Below are 19,973 nucleotides of genomic sequence, written 5' to 3' on the forward strand. Positions count from 1 at the left end.
ATATATATATATATATATATATATATATATATATATATATATATATATATATATATGAGTCAATTCTAACTTTTAATGTGCAAAAAGTCTAAATGATCTAAAGGTTTGGTAAAGGATCTAGACTAACTGTGACATACACACAAAGACCTGAGAAAGAGCTGGTTAATGATGAGTTTACGGTCATGAAGGCTTTGAATCAAATTAAAGGCTTATATATATTTTTCTGTTCTTTTCACTCTTTGATTCAGTGTTTATACTGAGTCTTTCCCTGCCAGTCAAGCAATAGACACTTGAAAAGAAAACACAATGTTCATATATTATATATATATATATATATATATATAAAAAAATAAAAGGCAACTCTGGCTTTTAAAGTTATTTGTGGGTAACTGGCAAGTCTCAGAAACAAGAGGGAAACTGTTGTTGTCCAGGGAAACTTAAGGAGGCGAGCCCTAAATGAAAGGACACAGTGCATTATGTTCAGTGTTGTGTAGTTCTGATGTACACACTATAAACTCAGTGTTCTCTCTCTCTGCTTTCAGTTCATATTTTTGTGGCTGTTTTGTTTGGCTCAAGAAATTTGTTGCGGCAGTGCACTTCACAGCAAAAACAACTTTCATCACTGTATCCCACACAATGTGGTCGCACCCTGATTAATGATGGGAGCGGGACTTTTGCTTTGAAGTCCTGCCATGACATCAGTAGTTCAGGTTTGACCAGAAGATCCAACCCCTAATTCAACTTTGGTAGCACATCTGAGTATGGTTTGAAAGGTTTGGTTACACTTTAGGGAAAGAAAAAAAAAAAAAAAACCCTTTGCAAAGAGTTTAAAGTCATGTCTTTGTCAGTCGTTAATAAACCTCTCAACTCAGTAAAGCAAGAGCAATTCATCTCTTAATCATCAATAAACGCACCCACTACGACACTTAAGTTGTAATGGGTTGTACCACATTTTTTTAAAATGTGATTTTAATATAATGACTACCAATATTCACATTTTCTGCCTTATAAGCTTGAGTGTTGCTTAGTGAATGTTAAGGTCTCCAATTATATTACTCTGTGAAGCAGTGACTGAGGACTGTTGGACTAATAATCCAACACTGACACCTGCTGTTTTCTTTGAGGTCAAACACCTCAGCTCCACTTTAATCACTGATTAGAACCTACATTAGACATTTTGTACAGCAGTATGTGTAAACCCACTCCAGTCTATTTATTACTATAAAGATATTTAAAGAAGACCTATTATGCTGATTCACAGCTTCATGTTTTTTTTAAAAATTCTTTTACTCCATTACCATAGCTTTGCATGATTCACAGTTCAAAATAATCCTATTTTTAAATCTTACACTGGACCCCAGTGCAGCCCCTCAGTACATCCACTGTCTGAAACCATTCACTGTAGCTCTTCTCCCCCTGCTTTTGAGATGCCTTTCTTCTGATTGGCTGGTCTTAGCAAACAAAGTTTGAGCAGCATAAGATGTATTAAGAATACTTGTTCTGATGTTATAAACACAGAAGCTTGTTTCCACAAACAAAAAACAAACAAGCCACTTTCTGCCATCCGTAAGTCATAATTTCAAGTTAGGTGTCTCAAAATATCAACTTACTAAATCAAACTTCTGACAAAATAACTCAAAATTTTGACTTATGTATGTCCCCAATTTTTTTTCCAGTGGCAGGAAAGAGCTTCCATTTACAGAGCGATCAGTAGGGAGAAAAAAAACAAAACTTAATGGGCTTTGGCCACATAAAATGAAGAAAATTGTAATGGGGCCCTTTAAACCCTCCTTGCATTAATTTCTTGAGCCAAACCATTCATGAATTTAACCATAACCTTATGAGGCAAATATGTCAATTGTTTGCTCCCCTTGAATTCAAAAATAAATATGTGTGGAAAATCTCAGGTGCTCTGTTTCTGCAAGATGCATTCCTCGTTACCACTCACCGAAAACACAATGTTGATTTAGAAATCAGACAACACAAAATTTTTTTATTGTTTTTGCTTTTTTCTTCTTCTTAGATTTATAGGCATTTAAAAAAACATATGACAGAAGTAGTTCACAGCCTGTCAAATATTGACAACGTGACTTTAGCCTGTTCACTTAAAAAAATATTTCCATTCCCTGTTTATAATAAACTCTTCCACCATTTGTCAGTACATATGCCTAGAAAGAAAGAAAAGGAAGCTAAATAAATACACACTGTTTAAAATTTTAAAGGTATGTCAGGGTGTCACCGCAGATCCAACACAGCTAAGAGGAGTGGCTTCTACTGCAAGTTTGGTGTAGGTTAAATTATTCTGTACCTTATGTAGTCCTGTTCACATTCTGTCACAGTGACTGTGATTCACTGAGGTCCATGCTGGAAATAGCTTCAATCGGACGACTCAACCTGTCAATTATTACTGGCCTTTCTTCAAACATTAGTATCTAACACTGTTATGAGGAAATATAAATAACTGACCAATGTCTGCAGTATGTGATTACCATTTCTGAAGAGGTTCACATGAGCTAGGGATAAACTGTGTAGCTTCACGGATGCTGTCGTTCAGCTACGCTGGGACGTAAAGGTGTTCCAGTGACTGCTTTACTGCCGTTGTGTGAAACTGTGGGAACTATTTCTTGTGTTTCAAATAAAAATCTCAAATCCGATCACAGGAACAGTTACTGTATATGTGCTGCTGGTTCTGCTCTTAATGTGTTTTTCCTCTGATGTAAATGAGGTATTTGACAATTTGCAAAGAATCAGGTGGAGATTTTCTCTACAGCTGTCCTTTCTCGCAATTAGCAGCAGGAAATAGACGGCTTTGGACGTGTGCACGTTGCTGGAAATAATCGGTGCAGTTTAGGCAAAGGAGCCACCTTAACTGACTGCATTCTCACATGCACCTAAGTAATGTTATGTGTATAAAAAAAAATGCTAATAGAGGAGGGTGGAAATGACTGAACAGCGCGGGGAACCTGCCGGCTCATATTCTGTCGACGGTCACCTGACAGCACAGGGGCTCATGTTTAACATTAAAAATAAACATTAAAAGCAAAACAAAACAAAAAGCAAAAAAAAAAAAAAAAATTTTTTTTTTTAAACAGATTAAGTGCTTTACTGAGAAGTTAGTGTGAGGAAAGTTAGCTTCAGTTTCTGAGCCACTTGTAGAGTTAGAGGGCAAGCAGTCAGGAACAATCAAGTGTTCTCTCTCTCTCTCACACGCCATGTGATAAGAATACCGCTTTTAAAGAGTGTGAGAAAGTCCTCCCTCCTCTCCAAGCTCGCATCTGTTGCACAAGCCTCTGTGATTCAGTCTTTTCTTCTCATGGAGAGGTTTACTTCACCAGACCAGATGAAGATGAAACACACCTTATTAGCAGTTGACAAATACATTTCTCATGAGGTTTGGATGTCATCTACAGGTCGAGACACTTGTTAATTAATCCTAACATCAACCTCTGTGAGAAATCCCACTGACTCACAGACCAGAGTGGAACAGAGGCTTTCTAGGAAAGGAAGACAGGACTTCAGATCTCTGTTCAGTCCTTTAGGACTTACTGGGTCAAAACTAAAGTCTATCTACAGCAATCTGACCAAATTTTACAAGTATTTACAGAGTGAACCTGAAAGTCTTTCGTCCAATTTATAATCCAGCTTCTGGCTTGATGAACAGGGCAGACAAGGCAAATGCCAGAAAAACAATCCCTCCAATGATGGTAACTATGGAAACAAAACAAGAAGATAAATTTCAGGTAAACGAATAAAGACTTATTAAAGATTAACTTGAATATTAAACATGGCAGAGGCTTCATTTGTAATTCGTTTTTTTTTTTTTTTTTTTTAAACATAAAAATCTTTCTGTGCATCATTGCAAGTCATCTCCAGTTTGTGGTTAGCAAAAGTGAATTTACCAGTAATTTTCATGATGCAAAAAACAAATTATTACAGCATTGCAACACTAGGGAGGGTCCAGGGCTCTCAGCATTCCTGCAAGGGCAGTTAGAAGGAGGACAAATAGCCTGTCCTGTTTTTTCCACAATACAGACCACGTTTTTTTAGACTGTACAACTAATTGCTTGAATTTTTTTTAAATAAAAAATCTAATCATTGCACAAGAGTGTTTCAAAGAACACACGTCGCTTGTTCAACAGCTTGTCAGTTACCAAATAGATTTTTACAGTAAATAACTGTTCAGTGGGTACTGTGTAGAACTGTGTATATTTTATACATAAAGTTCATTTTATTCAATATTGATAGAGATTTCTGACAAAGGAAATACAGAGATGAGACAGCTGAGAGACGGATGAATGATGGAAAGATTGATGACGCTGATTAAAGTGGTAAAAGAGGAGGTAGGGTTCTGCAGTTGTACTCTTCAATATGGACCCATCCTCCCAAGTTTGAAGTAAATATGTTGCACGGTTACTGAGATACTGAAAGCATGACGGACAAAGACTGACATAAGACGGAAAAGTGATCCCTAAGTGTCTCCCTGCCTCTCGGCAGGCGGCACAAAAATGTGGGCTGTGTACCATATCAGGCCAAAATTATAATTAGTTTCACAGTAATCCAGATTGCTTGTTTTTACCTAAACATCAAACCTTCAAAAGAGCGCTCCTTTGTCTGCAAATATTTTGCCAATTATTGTGTATCAACAGAGCTTCTTCCACAACCTTCCCAAGAGAACAGGAACCCACTTTTCCTACCTGCAATTTTTCTGAAGCTTTAAAATAACCAATCATTTAAGAAGAAGAAAAAAAAAAGCACACAATTCTTGCTTGTAGACCGTAAATAACAATATTAAAAATACTGTCAACCGCCACTGCTGCCCCCTCAGCCTCCTGGCTGGAGAATCTTTTGGTGGCACAAGCTCTAGAACACATAATTACAGGTCTCAGTAGAGCTTAATGGGGTGAATATGAGCCTTAGTGGCTAAGACCAAGAATAAGAAGAGTCATAATAACTATAAACCACTGAGAATACTGTCACTTTCTGTGACTGACATGTTTCTACAGTTATTGCGTTCACAAGATTGTTCAGAAAACCTGCCCTCTGACCTTGGGGTCAAGGTCGCCGAGATTCGAACTTGTCTGAGCTTGTTAGAAGATGCATCTATGGTATGAATTTGAGCATCCTAGGTCACATCGTTTTCAAGTTATTGCATTCACAAAGTTGAGAGTTTGCCGCTTGCCCAACAGGTGAGGCAATACCCCATCAGGCCTTTTAGGCTGAGAGGTAAAAATGAAGGCTAACAGACATTGAATAAAGGATGACATCACACTGACCCTTTTCTTTTTTAAACCCTGGTAAATTATTCTCTATGCTGAGGTACTTAGATCCATCCATCCATCCATCCATCCTCTTCCACTTAAGCTCCTGCCCCTGCGGCCCGGCCCCGGATAAGCAGAAAAGGTACTTAGATGTGTCATCAAATATAAAAATCATCATCAAGGACCACCTCACCTGTTCTGACAGATATTTTCTGGGCGATCATTCTCCCTCCTATCACAGCCAGTCCTGTGCACAAACAGTGTCCAATGGTACCACCCACTGCAACACCAAACGGATCCTAGGGATTTAAAAAAAAAAAAAAGAAAGAAAAAGAATAAGCTTTTTCATATTGATGCAGAAAAAATTTTACTCCTTTGCTAAATGTTAAATTTGCAGTTTTTTAATATAGCAGTGACTCAAAAAGAGTGAAAATTTAGGTACTGTGTTTATTGTAACATACATTACAAAACATTAAACACTCAGCCATGTGTCTAAGAGTGAAAGTCACAAACCTCCCGAGCAGCTAGAATAATTGTAGTTAGCTGCGATCGGTCCCCCCACTCTGCGAGAAAGGTGAGGGTGAGGGCTTGGATGAAGATGGGCGAGATGAAGCTATGCCACTTTCCCTGAGGAAGACCAGTCCCCGCTCCAGCCTCCACATCTGGAGTCCCATTAACGAGCTTAGACCGCTGGAGCTGCACAGACAACAAGAGGTTTGTAAGACAAGACGCAACCCAATATTGTATTTACACAGCACAGCACCTGCAAGAGGCAGAGAGTTCTTTTACAAGGGTGCTATACTGCAACCTAAATTTTGTCATCAGATGCAGTACATGAGGTTATGTGTGGGTGTCCAACTACTCCTTGTTTTGAAGGAGAAGACTTTACATCCTCTTCAAATACACCAACAACACATGGATCCAATTACAAAGTAGTGGAATGGCTACAACTACAACTACTAGAATATAATTCAGCTTGACTTTTAAGGGCAAACTTTCATTATTGCTAAGAGGTTCAATCAGCCATCTGGATTTTATAGATTCAGTCTACAGTACAGGTTGGGAGGTTCAGCTGGGATAGGCTCCAGCACCCCTGAACAGGATAAGCGGAAGTGAAAGGATGGAGTCTACAGTACAGTTGCACTTCCATTATGGTTCACAATGATGCCATTCAATAAGAAACCCTCAGGCAACTTTACTCTATAACAGCTGTGCTCAAAAGGCATGTACTGTCATGCAGTCGGATGATAACAGCTTCAACACGAGAGCTCAAATCAACAGCGGCAACTCTGTATGCCAAAGCCTTAGGGGTGATTAAGTAATATGAGCCATTTGCAACTTCCTCATTAATTTAAAGAGAAACTGTGATGGCAGTTAGTAACTGCACCCACTCAGGAAGGGTTTAGGTTGCTGAATATATAAATTACGTATGTGGACTGGAGTTGAACTACTGGACGTTCCAGGACTTATGGTGTCTTTCTAGGTTTAGTATCAAGTTAACGTGCCTCTTCATCTTTCTTCTTGATCTCCGCCTGCACCTCCTCCAGTTCCTCCTGGCCTTCATCTGGACTCATTTTCAGCCCCTCTCTCAGCATACGAATACCAAAGATGGCAAAAAGAGCAGTGGACACGTAGTATGTGTAGATTCTCGGGATGATGGTGGTGGCATAGCCAAACAGTACTATAAAGTGAAAAAAAAAAAAAAAAGATTTAGTTATTATATCTCAGGAGTTGATTGAGCAATAACAACAATCAAGGGCCAAAACCAAAATTTTACCAACCAGAAAGACAAGTCATGAGTCCTAAAGCCAGCATAGCCCCAGCCAGCACGGTGAGACGGTTGTAACGCATGGCCATAATGGCAGCAATGAAAAAGGTCTTGTCTCCCAACTCGGAGACGATGATGACAGAGAGAGAGGCCGCAAAGGCATGAATGAAGCCCAGGTTTCCTTTGCTAGGGGGATCTTCAGGAACCGCTGGGCCTGGTGGATGGGCACTGGAGGTTTTCTGCAAAAGAAATACAAGCCAGACAATGACTGTCAGCTGACTTATAGTCAGTCTCATTCATGCATGTATACCCTTGTTGGCTGTAAAAGGTAAAGAAAACTGGCAGGGACATTATGACCTTCTAGTGCTGACACTCACATGACCATCACCTTAACATAAAAGTGTTTTCTTCATAACTTAAAAATTAATGTGTAACTTTGCCCACTCCAGATAACATTACACCAGGAACTCAGCGAAATAAGTCAGTTAGCACGAGCCGGCTAGCCCGCGAGGAAGTAGCGCGTCTAAGACACTTTCCCATCGACGACGATAAAACACTTAATTAGTGACAATGAAGTAAAATCTTTCACCTCTTGCGGGGGCTGCTCCTGGACAGATTTGTGCTCCTCTTCAATAGCAGTAACTCCGACCGACAGCAACAACAACACGGCGGTGAGCGGAAACAAGACACACATCGCGTTCCTGTTAGCTCCTCCATCTCCTCTGCCAGCCGCGAGAGGCATTATTATTGCTTCCAGAACAACAACACGACTCGATCTGCGCGCTAATTTCTCTCCCGCGTATCACTGCATATCATTGGTAACAAAACAGTATAACTTCATATTCAGCAGCTTGTATAATTTGAAGTAACGCACGTCACAATCAATCCGACCGACCGACCGGGCCAACTCATGGGGGAAGTAGAACCGTGCTGCGGCTGCGAGGAACAGCACGGAGAAGTGATTGGACGTTCAACTCAATGACGTGGCATTTAAGATGACGTACGCAACGAAGTGCTCAGTTATTGGACAAGCTCATTGTCGGTCACAAAGCGATTTAAATATAGTTTTAATATCTTTCCGTACTTTTGTATTAAAGGTAAAACTCAACTTCACAAAGGGAAAGTAAAATTTTTCAACTGCAGTTTTTAAAATTTTTGATGAACGATAATTACTAAAATTACTAATTACTAAATATAGACAACAGCATAATTTTAATTTTGTTTATAAATTATATATATAATATATATATACTTTTTTTAAACGTAAATTTACAAGTTTAAACTCGCCAATTCAGTTTTTCCTTGGAATATTAACCCCCTTCTGTCCCATTATTATTATTATTAGTAGTAGTACTAGGTGTTGTTGTAGTAGTAATATTAATACTTACCTCCCCTAAAAGAAAATGGCACAATATGTAAGAAATCTTGGATGAATTAAGCAGAAGAAACATTAAGTAAAATTAAACAGAAAAGAAAAAAGGAACAAAAACATGTCACAATAAACACTGCAGTAAGCAATGTAGCTGGAAATCACATCAGTGTTTGAAAGATACTCAAAGGGGGGAAAAAGCTATCTCGTTATCATGACAAGTTGTTTGTAACTATAAGTTATAAAGTACTTTAAAATTAAAAAGATTTTTAAAAGGTAAAAGTATTTACTGCTAAGTCTTTTGGTAGTTAAAAATACTTCCTCAACTCAAAGTCTAAATAAGCAGTAGTGACATATACAGAATAGGCTGCAACGGTTCATTGAGTAACTCGAATAACTTGATTATAAATATTAGAAGAAAATCCTTGAAACACAAATCTTTTGTTTTGATGCTCGCACGTTTCACCCACATTTGCAACTTTAAAAAAAAAAAAAAAAAGACCTGCAGTAGAAACGTGTTTAGGAGCATGTATGTGCATATAAAGTATTACAACATTAAGTCCATATGCAAACCCCAGTTTTTCATCACAAAGACTGATAACAGCAGCAGTGAAGATGATGCTGTCACAATTTAAGATAGAGCCGGAGTCCGTCTACACAGACACAGCAAAGTCCGAAGACAATAAACATTGCAATTTCTGAAATGGAAAGCAACGAGCAGTTCATCTGAAAAGACCTGTGGTTTTTTCCTCTATTGATTCTCTATCATTAATAAGACAAAAGTATTTCTTATCCGATTACTTGATTAATCAATGGAATAATTGATAGAATACTCGATTACTAAAATAATTGATAGCTGCAGCCCTAATGCAGAAGAAATATTTGAACATAAACATTCCTATGGTATGCACAGTTTTACACTTTAAGTCATTTTAATTAACGTTATGAGCAAAGATTGCTGATGTCACACAACAAATAAACATCAGCCACTGGCATCAGTAAATGTTATTAGCATTTTATTGGCTGCTCTCAGTCGGCAAGGCTTATATAACCCCAAGTATGTAGAAGTATTTGTTACAACAAACTAAATATTTAGTGAATTATTTATAGTGGGGAAAACAATTATTTGATTCCCTGCTGAACTTTTAAGTCGCTAATTTTTACCGTAGTTCCATTTTAATGAAGTGAGATAGAATATCAACGAAAATCCAGATAGGATTGTAGTTGGTCACCAGGCTTGCACACATCTCAGGGGGGAATCTGGCCCACTCCTCCCACCCAAGGTTTTACGGTAGATGGCCCCGTCCATTGGTCCCTCAATACGGTGAAGTCATCCTGTACCCTCAGCAGAAAAACAGCCCCAAAGTACGTTTCCAGCTCCGTGCTTGACTGTGGGGATGGTGTTCTTTGGGTCGTACTCAGCATCATTTCCTCCAAACATGCTGGGTTGAGTTCCAACATTTGGATGTTCACTGGCAAACTTAAGACAGGCCTGCACACGTGCCTTCTTGAGCAGGGGGACCTTGCGGGCACTGAAAGATTTCAATCCATTACAATGTAGTGTGTTACCAATGGTATTCTTGGCGACTGTGGTCCCAACTGCCTTCAGATAATTAACAAGCTCCTCCTGTGTAGTTTCATGCTGATCCACCACCTTTCTCATGATCATCCTCACTCCAAGAGGCAATATCTTACATGGAGCTCCAGACCAAGAATGATTGATTGGCATTTTATATTTCTTCCATTTACAAATAATCACACCAACAATTGTCACCTTCTCACCAAGCTTCTTGCTGGCAGTCCTGTAGCCCAAAGCTTTCCCCTGCTGTCTGTCGACAGCCCAGAGGTTGGACTTAAAGAATTGTGCCACATGGGCACACAGCCAATCTGTGAGAACCAGAAATCTGGCTCGACTGTAGAGGATATCCTGTCTCTGTCCATTAAAATGAGAATGCCATAAAAATCAGAGACTGTTCATTTCTCTGGATGTGAGCAAACTTACAAATTCAGCAGGTGATCAAATAATTATTTCCCCCACTGTGTGTGTATAAAAAGCATCCAAGTGTTTGTGTCAACAATGTGAATACTCTTTGATGAAAGTTTCTTTATTCATTCCAACATACCCACTTGTTTGGTTTAAAAAACAAAAAAAAAAACAAAAACCTCCTCCTTGTGCAGGTGTTGATACAGTATTTTCTGTGTTGGTATAAGAAGAAAAATATTCAAGTCCACAATGTTTTGAAGGTTTTGTTTTCATAGAAACATTTAAAGTTTGCATTATCAATTATAATGTGATAGGCTGGCACACTGTAAAAAGACACAAAATGTTGTCAGGTACTTTATCGTAACAAAAACAAGTTCTTAATGTAATGAACAAATAAATTCAAGTAATGTTCCTCACAGTATCTTCACATCAGTTGGAGAAAGTTCTCAGTCTTCTCCCAAAACTCAAACCTAGTGTTGGCCTTCAATGCAGCTCAGCTCCATTTGGAGGTTTCAAGCAATGCTTAGAGATGGAATTTACTCCTAAGGTTCAGCTCCTCATACAGCTGACTTTTTTTCCTTTACAGTTCCCAGCAGCAGCATCAGAGAATTCAGAGCACAAAGGGTATAAATGCTCTTCTATGACTTGGATATGACTTGTATTTGCTAATGTAAAGGTCGTGACAAAGCTGTCCTGCCAGCGCTTGGTTGAAGAGCACGTACAGCACCACGAGCCACCAGGTCAAACAAAGGCCTCTGAAAACGAAGCTGAATGAGACATAGATCAGCAACTCAGCAAAATAATGTGGGCAAGAAACCAGCTCAAACAAACCTCCCTTTGGCACTCTGTGAGCCAGCGTTTCCACTGTTCCTGCAAGATGTGACAAAAGATAACAAATAATGACACCATGTTTACACAGCTATTACAATGTACACACCTTCTAATTCTGTGGTTTTTCATTATTTAAAAATTGTCTGCATTGTAGTTTAATTCTAAAGTCATCCAAACTATCAAGAAATACATGTGGAATTATTTAGTAAACAAAAAAAGTGTTAAACAAACCAGAATATGTTTTATATTTTAGATTCTTCACAGTAGGCACCTCCTGCTTAGATGACAGATTTGCACATCTTGGTATTTTCTCAGTCAGCTTTACGAGGCAGTCACCTGGAATGGCTTTCAGTTAACAGCTGCGCCTGTCAAGAGTTATTTTCTTGAATTTCTTGCCCTCTTAATGTGTTTGAGACCATCAGTTGTGTTGTGAAGTGGTAGAGTTGGTATACAGTGAACAGCCCTATTTGACTAACGTTCTAATCCATATTATGGCAAAAACTACTCAACTAAGTGAAGAAAAATGACCGTCCATCATTACTTTAAGAAATGAAGGTCAGTCAATCTGAAAAATTTAAAGAACTTTGAAAGCATCCTCAAGTGCAGTCACAAAGAGCATCAAACGTTATGAAACTGGCTCTCATCAGGACCGCCCCAGGAAAGGAAGACCAAGAGTTAACTCTGCGGCACAGGATCAGTTCATCAGAGTCACCAGCCTCAGAAACCGCAAGTTAACAGCACCCCAGAAAAGAGCCCACCTAAATGCTTCACAGAGTTCAAGTAGCACACACATCTCAACATCAACTGTTCAGAGAGGACTGCGTGAGTCTGGGCTTTATGGTTGAATTGCTGCAAAAAAGCAACTTCTAAGGAAGAACAACAAGAGGAAGAGAATGGCTCAGGCTGAGGAACACAAGAATTGACATTACACCAGTGGAAATCTGTCCTTTGGTCTGATGAGTCCAAATTTGAGCTTTTTGGTTCCAAACGCCATGTCTTTGTAAGACGCAGAGAAGGTGAGCGGATGGGTCCTATATGTGTAGTTCCCACCGTGAATTATGGAGGAGAAGTGTGATGTATGAGGGTGCTTTACTGGTGACACTGTTGGCGATTTATTCAAAATCCAGGGCACACTAAACCAGCATGGCTACCATAGCATTCTGCAGCGACATGCCATCTGGTTTGCCTCCACAATCACCTGATCTAAACCCAAGTGAGATGGTTTGGGATGAGTTGGACCGCAGACTGAAGGCAAAGCAGCCAACAAGTGCTCAGCACCTCTGGGAACACCTTCAAGACTGTTGGAAAACCATTTCAGGTGATGACCTCATGAAGCTCACTGAGAGAATGAGAGTGTGCAAAGCTGTGATCAAAGCAGAAGGTGCCTAATTTGAAGAATCTAAAAGCTAAAACATATTTTGGTTTGTTTAACACTTTTAAGTTTACTACATGTTTCCTTGTGTGTTCCTTCATAGTCTGGATGACTTCAGTATTAATTTACAATGCAGGAAAAAAAAACATTAAATGAAAAGGTGTGCCCAAACTTTTGACTGGTACTGTATATCAAGTTAAAGCTATGCTAATTAACAAATGTAATAAATTACTGTGTATTGTGAAACATCTCACTCACTGTGCCAAACCCACAGAGAATTATCTCCCAGCTCTGCAGTTCCACTCAGCTGTCTGCAGCTTTTTAGCCTCTTTCAGCTCATTGTTTTGGTTTTCCACCTCATAACTACACCCTTGGAGTGCTTGCCTACCTACCTATCTTTGTGTTTCCTGCCCAACAAATAAACAGCCACCAGAGGAAGTTAACTTAAAGACGGTGAGCACAGTATATCACTTGATATAATAGCTAAAGAGCCAGATACTTTATCAATACATACTGGAGATCAAATGTTTAATGTATAAATTCAAAACAAATGAAAAAGGAGGTTATAAGTCAGCGCTGCATTTTCTGCTTGTGTTTTGCCCCCCAAAATCCAGATTTAATGTTTTACAATGTCACGATGCACAGCTACCTCTACTGTTTTTTTTTAATACCAACAAAGCAATCCTATGACACTCACACTAACATGTGTTTCATGATGGGGAAAAAAAAAAAAAAAAGCAGTCAGCAGTAACCAGTTATTTACAGTAAAACAAACTGAGTCACAGTTTTACCTGATTTTCCAGTGCGAAGTCTGGCCAGCAGGACCATGGATTGATGTTGCAGCAAAGAGGCCCAAATGAAGAGTACAAATCCAGCAATTTGGCGCCAGTCCAGCTGAGTGAGGAGGGTGCTGCTCTCTAAAAGTACAGCACAAACAGCATCAGTACCACAAATCAGCAGAACCAGGGAATTCTGCACATAGAAAGGACCAACTTAACTCAAACCTTTTTCCATACGATCACAGCAGAGGACCGTCAACCCTAACATGATGTAATACCCCAGGCCGAACATATATTGTACCAAATGCATGGCCCCATCAGAGAAAACACTGACAAACAGGCACTCCAGCAGCCTCCTGAAGGAGTGGACCCACAGCAGCAGCTGCACCAGGACCGTGGACAGCTGTGGGACTAAAGACAGCACTAAAATCAAAAACCAGAATGAAATAAACACAAAGCACCCAGTTTTCCTTTAACCTACCTTGACTGTCATTGCCGGGTACACCTGTCAAAATGTCTAACATCCCAGTTAGCCATAACGGGTATGCCTGATGCTGGATTATAAAGTTGAGGTACAAGACCAGAAGAAGACCATTCCAGCCAACAGAGATGGCATAGAAGTGCCAGAACCACCTGAAAGGGTAAAAACACCTCCACGTTTACGCCTTCAAAAAAGTAAAAAAAAAAAAAAAAAAAGATTTAAACACCCCAAATTTTCAGTTACATATATTAGAAATGGACACATAGGCTACAAAGATATTAAAGTGAAGTTCTCCCATTCTCTGTCACCTTTTCGGGATGTCAAAAACTCGCAACCAGTCGTCTCGCTTTAAGCTCTGCTTGGTTTTTCCGTAACGAATGAGGTCCTGAAATAAAATGTAAACACGACACGTCTCGAACCTTCTCGGCAACAGTGGCGAGATTTTGTAAGCACAAAAAGCAACGAGAAAGAACAAAGCCAGGAAAGACCACAAAGCGTTTATGGCACTGAAGTCGACTGAGCTCCACATCATTTCAAAGATGTGCGGTCAGCGGTCACTGTTTTGTGCAACGCGGAAAAGAGGCCGGCGGGACAACGTATTGTGTCGCAAGGGTTCCGGATGAGACGCGACAACAGGGAATGCCAAGTAATTATTTAATTGTAACACAGTAATATTTGTTTATTTATTTATGTGGTTTTTTTTTTTGTTTTTTTTTTGGCCAGGTACTTTTATGAAATACAAAAACACATGAGCGAATTTTACAGCGAGCATTCAGACCTTAACATTCGCACAGCAGGTGGCAGCATTTGAATCTCTCCTCACAAACTAACTCAGCTTCGAGGTTTCCCTAGGTGCAGTCAAAATTTTCTTTATAATATTGCCTCAGTTCATTGAGGTTCGAAGGCATTCCTTTATGCACAGCTCTATTAAGGTCCTGTCACAGCATTTGCTGCACTTTTTATTTGTTTCCTCTTTAAACAAAGTGTGACAAATTAAAAAAAATATGACATGGTTTGTTAATGGCTTAATAAAAATATGTTCATGTGCTGCCCCTGATCCATGTCTTTGCAAAAATGAATCTGTTTGACTTTGAACAGTTAAAGTTAAATGAGGTAGGACTGCAGATATTCAGTTTGGGCCAACAATGCATTTTCTCTGGTATTTGATTAGTAAATACATTGTGCAAAATGCAAATAAAAACAAAATACATTCATTTTCTGATCTCATAAACTTATATTTTATTCACAATAGAACATCAAAAACATACCAAATATTTAAACTGAGAGAAATTATCATAAAAAAATATTAACTAATTTTGAATTTGACGGCAGTAACACCCTTAAAAAAACAAAACAAAACAATTTTGCACCCAATTAACTGGCAACAGTTCAGTAACATGATTATAAAAAGAGTATCTTAGAGAGGCAAAGTTTCTGAGAAGTAAAGATGGTCAGAGGTTCACCAACCTGCAAAAAAACAACATTTGAAGATGTTCAGAACAGGTTCAGAAGTGTTCCTCAGTGTAAAATTGTCAAGAATTTGAATATGCCACCATCTTCAGTACATAAAATCATCAAAATAGTCAGACAATCTGGAGGAATCTCTGTGCCCAAATGACAAGGCCAAAAATCAATATTGGATGCTCACGATCTTCAGGCCCTCGGGCAGTACTGCATTAAAACCGGGTGTGATTCTATCATGGAAATCACTGCATGGCCTCAGGAACACTTCCAGAAATGACTGTCTGTGAAAACAGTTTGCTGTGCCATCCTCAAATGTAGGTTAAAGTTCTATCATGCAAAGAAGAATGTGAACATGATCCAGAAACACTGCTGTCCTCTCTGAGCCGAAGCTCATTTAAACTGAACTGAGGCAAAGTGGAAAACTGCTCTGTGGTCAGACAAACTGAAATTTGAAAGTTTTTAGGAAGACACCTCATCCTCCAGAATAAAGAAGAGCGAGACCAAACGGCTTTTAATAAGTGCTCAGTTAAGGACATTACTGAAGATGTTTAACTGACCTTGCAGCTTCAGTTCTTGCTGCCGAGCAGGAAAAGTAAGTGTGTTTGTATGAAAGACTCGCTGAGGTCTTTGAGGCATTAGATTCCAGGATGCCTCTTAGAAGAACACAGTATCCTGTCTGAGGAAGTGTGGACAGTTTCCTGCCTCCCTCCCTTCTCTGTCCTCAGTGTCCTCATCTTTTTTTTTTTTGTGCAAGAGCTGGACCCTCCTGGCCCCCAAAGATTGCATAAATGTCCCACCAAGCTGGGGTTCCTTTCATAAATACCTTTCCCATAAGTTTTCTGAAAATCCAAAGCATTTTGAGCAGATTTCAAAAGCATGAAGACATGAAAGCAAGCATAAAAAGCCAAAGGAAAGCCACAAGACTTGAAATAACAAAGTTTTTTCAAATAGTTTTTAATATGGCTTTCATGTTAATTGATTTGCACTAATCATTTAGTAATTTATTTTTCTTGTTACAAATACAATAATTTATATGAAGAAAATTGCTGTATTTCTATCACATAAAATATACAGTCTCATTTTCTTTACTGTGTGTCCGTCTCGTCTTTGAGTACTGAAGGACATGCAAGCTGCCTCCCAAAAGCACGAGTCAGAAACTTTACATCCTGCAGAAGCAGCAACGAAGGTTTGAAGATTGCCGCTTCAGGTAAACTTGTGCAGGGAATTAATTGTAACTCGTCACCACACTGCTCAGTTCTTTCAAAGGACCTGCATGTTTAATTCTTGAATTTCCCATCACCATACATTTGTTTTAGTTTTCTTGAATTAATCACACTTTTATTGAAAAGCCGCATAAGCAGATTAATGAATTTTTTGAAAATTTAAGACTTAGTGTTCTAAGTAAAACTTAGTGTTGGCTATTTTCTAAAGTGCACTAAATAACATGCAGTCATGTGAAAAAGAAAACTAAATACACCCTATGATTCAAGAGCTTGTAGTCCCACCTTTAGGAGCATTAACTTAAGGTCATTGTTTTCTGTATGACCTTATCAGTCTCTCACAACACTGTTGAGGAATTTTGGCACACTTTCCTTTACTTTCCTTCAGTTTGTTGAGATTTGTGAACATTTATTTATGCACAGCTCTAAGGTCCTGCCACAGCATTTCAGTCGACTTGAGGTGAGGACTTTGGGCCATTGCAACACCTTGAGTCTTTTCTTTTTTCAGCCATTCTGTTGTAGATTTGTTGGCGTGGTGGGATCATTATTCTGCTGCATGACCCAGTTTCAGTCAAGCTTTAGCTGTCCTGGTAGATGGCCTCATCTTCATGGTTAACCCAATGACTTCAAGATGTCCAGATCCTGTGGCTTCAAAACCAGCTGTGTGCTGTGTGCTTAGTTTTTGTAAAATGTAGCTCTGTGCATTATGGCCAAACATCCACATCTTGGTCTCATCTGTCCAAAGAACATTGTTCAAGAGGTCTTGTGGGTTGTTCAGATGCTAGTGTGCTAACCTAAGCTGTGCTGTTCTTTTAAGAGAGAAGAATTGCACTGTCATGAACTTCAGTATTTAACATGCTAACGGAGGCCCGTAGAGATGTAGCTTTTGGGTTTTTTTTGCAGTTTCTCTGCACAGCCTGAATTTGTAGATTTGTTGAGATCCTCACTCCTGGGAAGATTGTGGGATTGTGTTAACACACACCTAAATGCTCCAGACCAGCAAACTGTCAATATCTGCTTTTATATGCTTTATATATATATATATATATATATATATATATATATATATATATATATATATATATATATATATATATATATATTTCACTAACTTCACATTTGGACACTGCAGACTACACATTTAGCATTTTGCTACACTTTAGCTTTGGCCCTCTTGGCAGATGTTCAGTTCAATTCAGTTTTATTTATATAGCACCAAATCACAACAACAACAGTCGCCTCAAGGCACTTTGTTTTGTAAGGTAAAGACCCTACAATAATACAATAATACAGAGAAAACCCAACAGTCAAAACGACCCCCTATGAGAAAGCACTTGGAGACAGTGGGAAGGAAAAACTCCCTTTTAACAGGCAGAGAAGGAGGAGCAGCCATCTGCTGCGACCGGTTGGGGTTGAGGGGAGGGAGACAGGACAAAAGGTGTGCAATGGTCACAGGTACTTTCCAAATCAGTTTCAGTTCACTCCATGCGTCTCCAGCTTGGTGCAGACCAAATGCAATCCAAACTTAAAACACAAGCCATGGACCAAAATGCACTTTACAAAATCTTAAAGGGGTAACCATTGTTGTTCACGATGCTGCTATGTTGTAGTGGAAGTTTGTAACATTAAACCTAAACATTAAACCTCTGCCTGTATATTTGCAATGTACCTTAAAACCCACAAATTAACAACAAATGTCACATTCAAAAGAACCTGACAAAGAACATGTTTACTGGCACCCCAAGATCCCCAGAGAAAAACTTATTTAGCCCATGGTGGAAAATTATGAAATTCTTATAGGTTTTAACCCCCTGGCTACATGCACACACACAAAAAAGTCACATGCCAAAACATGTGACTCATTTAAATGAGCAGAAAGTGTCCACTTGTTCACAGGTCAACATTTCCTGAAAGTTGGTGCGGTGTGCACACTGAGCAGTGCCTGTTCTTTTACACATTTTACACACGAGATGTGTGTAATTCTGTCCCTGATGCCGTCAGTGTGCAGATTGTTTTCTGCAGCAAGCAACAATGCAAAATGAACACACATACTCTCTCTCTCTCTGCACGTTTGTGCCGTGGACATTATGTTTTGTGCTGAATTGTGGGACGTTGACCTTTAAAAGCCCTGCTGTGCTCTTGTGATCTCAGAGCATAAACCCAAACACTGTGTAGACAGTTTAACGCTTTTCACCACCAAGCAAAACAAAGCAAAATAAAAATGGGAAACTTATGTAATCTATGGAAACATTTAGTATAGTGCACATTTTGTTCATAAGTGAAGGTTACTGACCTGTTTTATTATTTTTATTTTGATCTTATTTTATTTATTGTCTTTTAATGTTGTGCATTGTGTTCTCTTTTACTGGATTTCAGTATCCTTTTTTGGGATATATATTTTAATGTACAGCACTTTGGCTAACTTTTTTTTTTAGTCTTTTTTCTTTCATGCTTTTATCTTTGTTTGTTTTGCTTTTTGATTGTTTGAAAGGTGATAAATGCATTCTGTCATGCACTTACAATGCAGACAGTCTGTAGTCTGTCTGCATTGCTGTATAGCTGAATACCATAAATGGGTTTGTTTAAAATGCTACATGTACTTGTAGCCCAGGTGTTGACAATCAGGCTTGTCAGCATTGGAGGCAATCACAATGCAGAGAGATATGAAGATGGAATTCTGCAACCAGTGGCAATTCCATATCTCCACAGTCTGGGACCAAACTCTATCCTCCAAGATGACGATGCTGGCCCCCACAGAGTGGGATTTATCAGAGACTACCTCCAGAATTTGGGAGTGGAGATGATGGAATGGTCTGCCTGCAGTCCCTACCTCAACCCCATCAAACACTTGTGGAAACAGCTTCTGCGTGCTCTTTGTGCCAGAGTGACCAACACAACCACACTAGCTGACTTGCAACAAATGCTGGTGAAAGAATGGGATGCCATCCCACAGCAATGTGTGACCAAGGTGGTGACCAGTATGAGGTACTGGTGTCAGGCTGTTGTGTCTGTGTATGGTTCTTCCACATGTTCTTGGGGCCCCTGTTTGTTAAATGAATAAATTGTTAAATAGCCAATTTTGTCTTGTTTCTTCAGACTTCAGAATCAGAATCATCCAATTCAATAAACAACACAAACAAGAGTAAATAGCAGAATAAGATGTTTGAGATTGGCAGAGAAGATTTGGCAAGTTTTTCATGGGCACAACCCACATACTCCACTCTACTGCTCACAAATGCATTTTCCTTACAAATGTGGCACTGACAGGGAAACAAACAGGCTTTCCAAAAGTATAAGAATTACTTCCAAGAGGCATTATTACAAAAAAAGAAATAATTGACCAAACACAAATTTCCTTACTTATGTGCTCAGTTTATTTATGGTATAAATTCAACAAGGTGCTGGAAGCTGGACTAAGGTTTTGATCCATGATACCAGCATTACACC

At 39.1% G+C, this 19,973-nt stretch overlaps 2 protein-coding genes across 4 annotated transcripts; both read right to left on the bottom strand.

The window, feature by feature from the left end:
* Positions 1 to 1,973: 1,973 nt before the first annotated feature.
* On the bottom strand, positions 1,974 to 7,965 carry tmem165 (transmembrane protein 165). Of its 2 annotated transcripts, XM_030727341.1 has the most exons (7): positions 7,616 to 7,768; positions 7,040 to 7,265; positions 6,764 to 6,939; positions 5,772 to 5,954; positions 5,452 to 5,557; positions 3,603 to 3,708; positions 1,974 to 3,490 (listed from the first exon to the last, which is right to left on the bottom strand). In XM_030727341.1, exons 1-6 carry the CDS (start codon positions 7,766 to 7,768, stop codon positions 3,632 to 3,634), a joined length of 921 nt encoding a protein of 306 aa, XP_030583201.1. In that variant the 3' UTR covers positions 1,974 to 3,490; positions 3,603 to 3,631. The 2 variants fall into 2 exon arrangements, with proteins under 2 accessions (XP_030583201.1, XP_030583200.1); XM_030727340.1 differs by having other exon boundaries at positions 1,974 to 3,708; positions 7,616 to 7,965.
* Positions 7,966 to 10,490: 2,525 nt separating this feature from the next.
* srd5a3 (steroid 5 alpha-reductase 3) lies at positions 10,491 to 14,401 on the bottom strand. 2 transcript variants are annotated; one of them, XM_030727720.1, is made up of 5 exons: positions 14,151 to 14,401; positions 13,843 to 13,994; positions 13,587 to 13,772; positions 13,374 to 13,499; positions 10,491 to 11,249 (listed from the first exon to the last, which is right to left on the bottom strand). In XM_030727720.1, exons 1-5 carry the CDS (start codon positions 14,372 to 14,374, stop codon positions 10,990 to 10,992), a joined length of 948 nt encoding a protein of 315 aa, XP_030583580.1. In that variant the 5' UTR covers positions 14,375 to 14,401; the 3' UTR covers positions 10,491 to 10,989. The 2 variants fall into 2 exon arrangements, with proteins under 2 accessions (XP_030583580.1, XP_030583579.1); XM_030727719.1 differs by having other exon boundaries at positions 13,581 to 13,772.
* Positions 14,402 to 19,973: the final 5,572 nt, after the last annotated feature.

Source organism: Archocentrus centrarchus, chromosome 4 (assembly GCF_007364275.1).
Source record: "Archocentrus centrarchus isolate MPI-CPG fArcCen1 chromosome 4, fArcCen1, whole genome shotgun sequence".
In the NCBI taxonomy this organism is placed as follows: Eukaryota; Metazoa; Chordata; class Actinopteri; order Cichliformes; family Cichlidae; genus Archocentrus; species Archocentrus centrarchus.

Coding starts and splice junctions, on each gene's coding strand:
- tmem165 (XM_030727340.1), bottom strand. CDS start 7,768: ATGCCTCTCGCGGCTGGCAGAGGAGATGGAGGAGCTAACAGGAACGCG. Junction 7,266..7,615: donor AGGAGCAGCCCCCGCAAGAG/GTGAAAGATTTT, acceptor TTTCTTTTGCAG/AAAACCTCCAGTGCCCATCC. Junction 6,940..7,039: donor ACTCATGACTTGTCTTTCTG/GTTGGTAAAATT, acceptor TTCACTTTATAG/TACTGTTTGGCTATGCCACC.
- srd5a3 (XM_030727719.1), bottom strand. CDS start 14,374: ATGATGTGGAGCTCAGTCGACTTCAGTGCCATAAACGCTTTGTGGTCT. Junction 13,995..14,150: donor GTTTTTGACATCCCGAAAAG/GTGACAGAGAAT, acceptor TTACCCTTTCAG/GTGGTTCTGGCACTTCTATG. Junction 11,250..13,373: donor ACTTCGCACTGGAAAATCAG/GTAAAACTGTGA, acceptor CACATCTTGCAG/GAACAGTGGAAACGCTGGCT.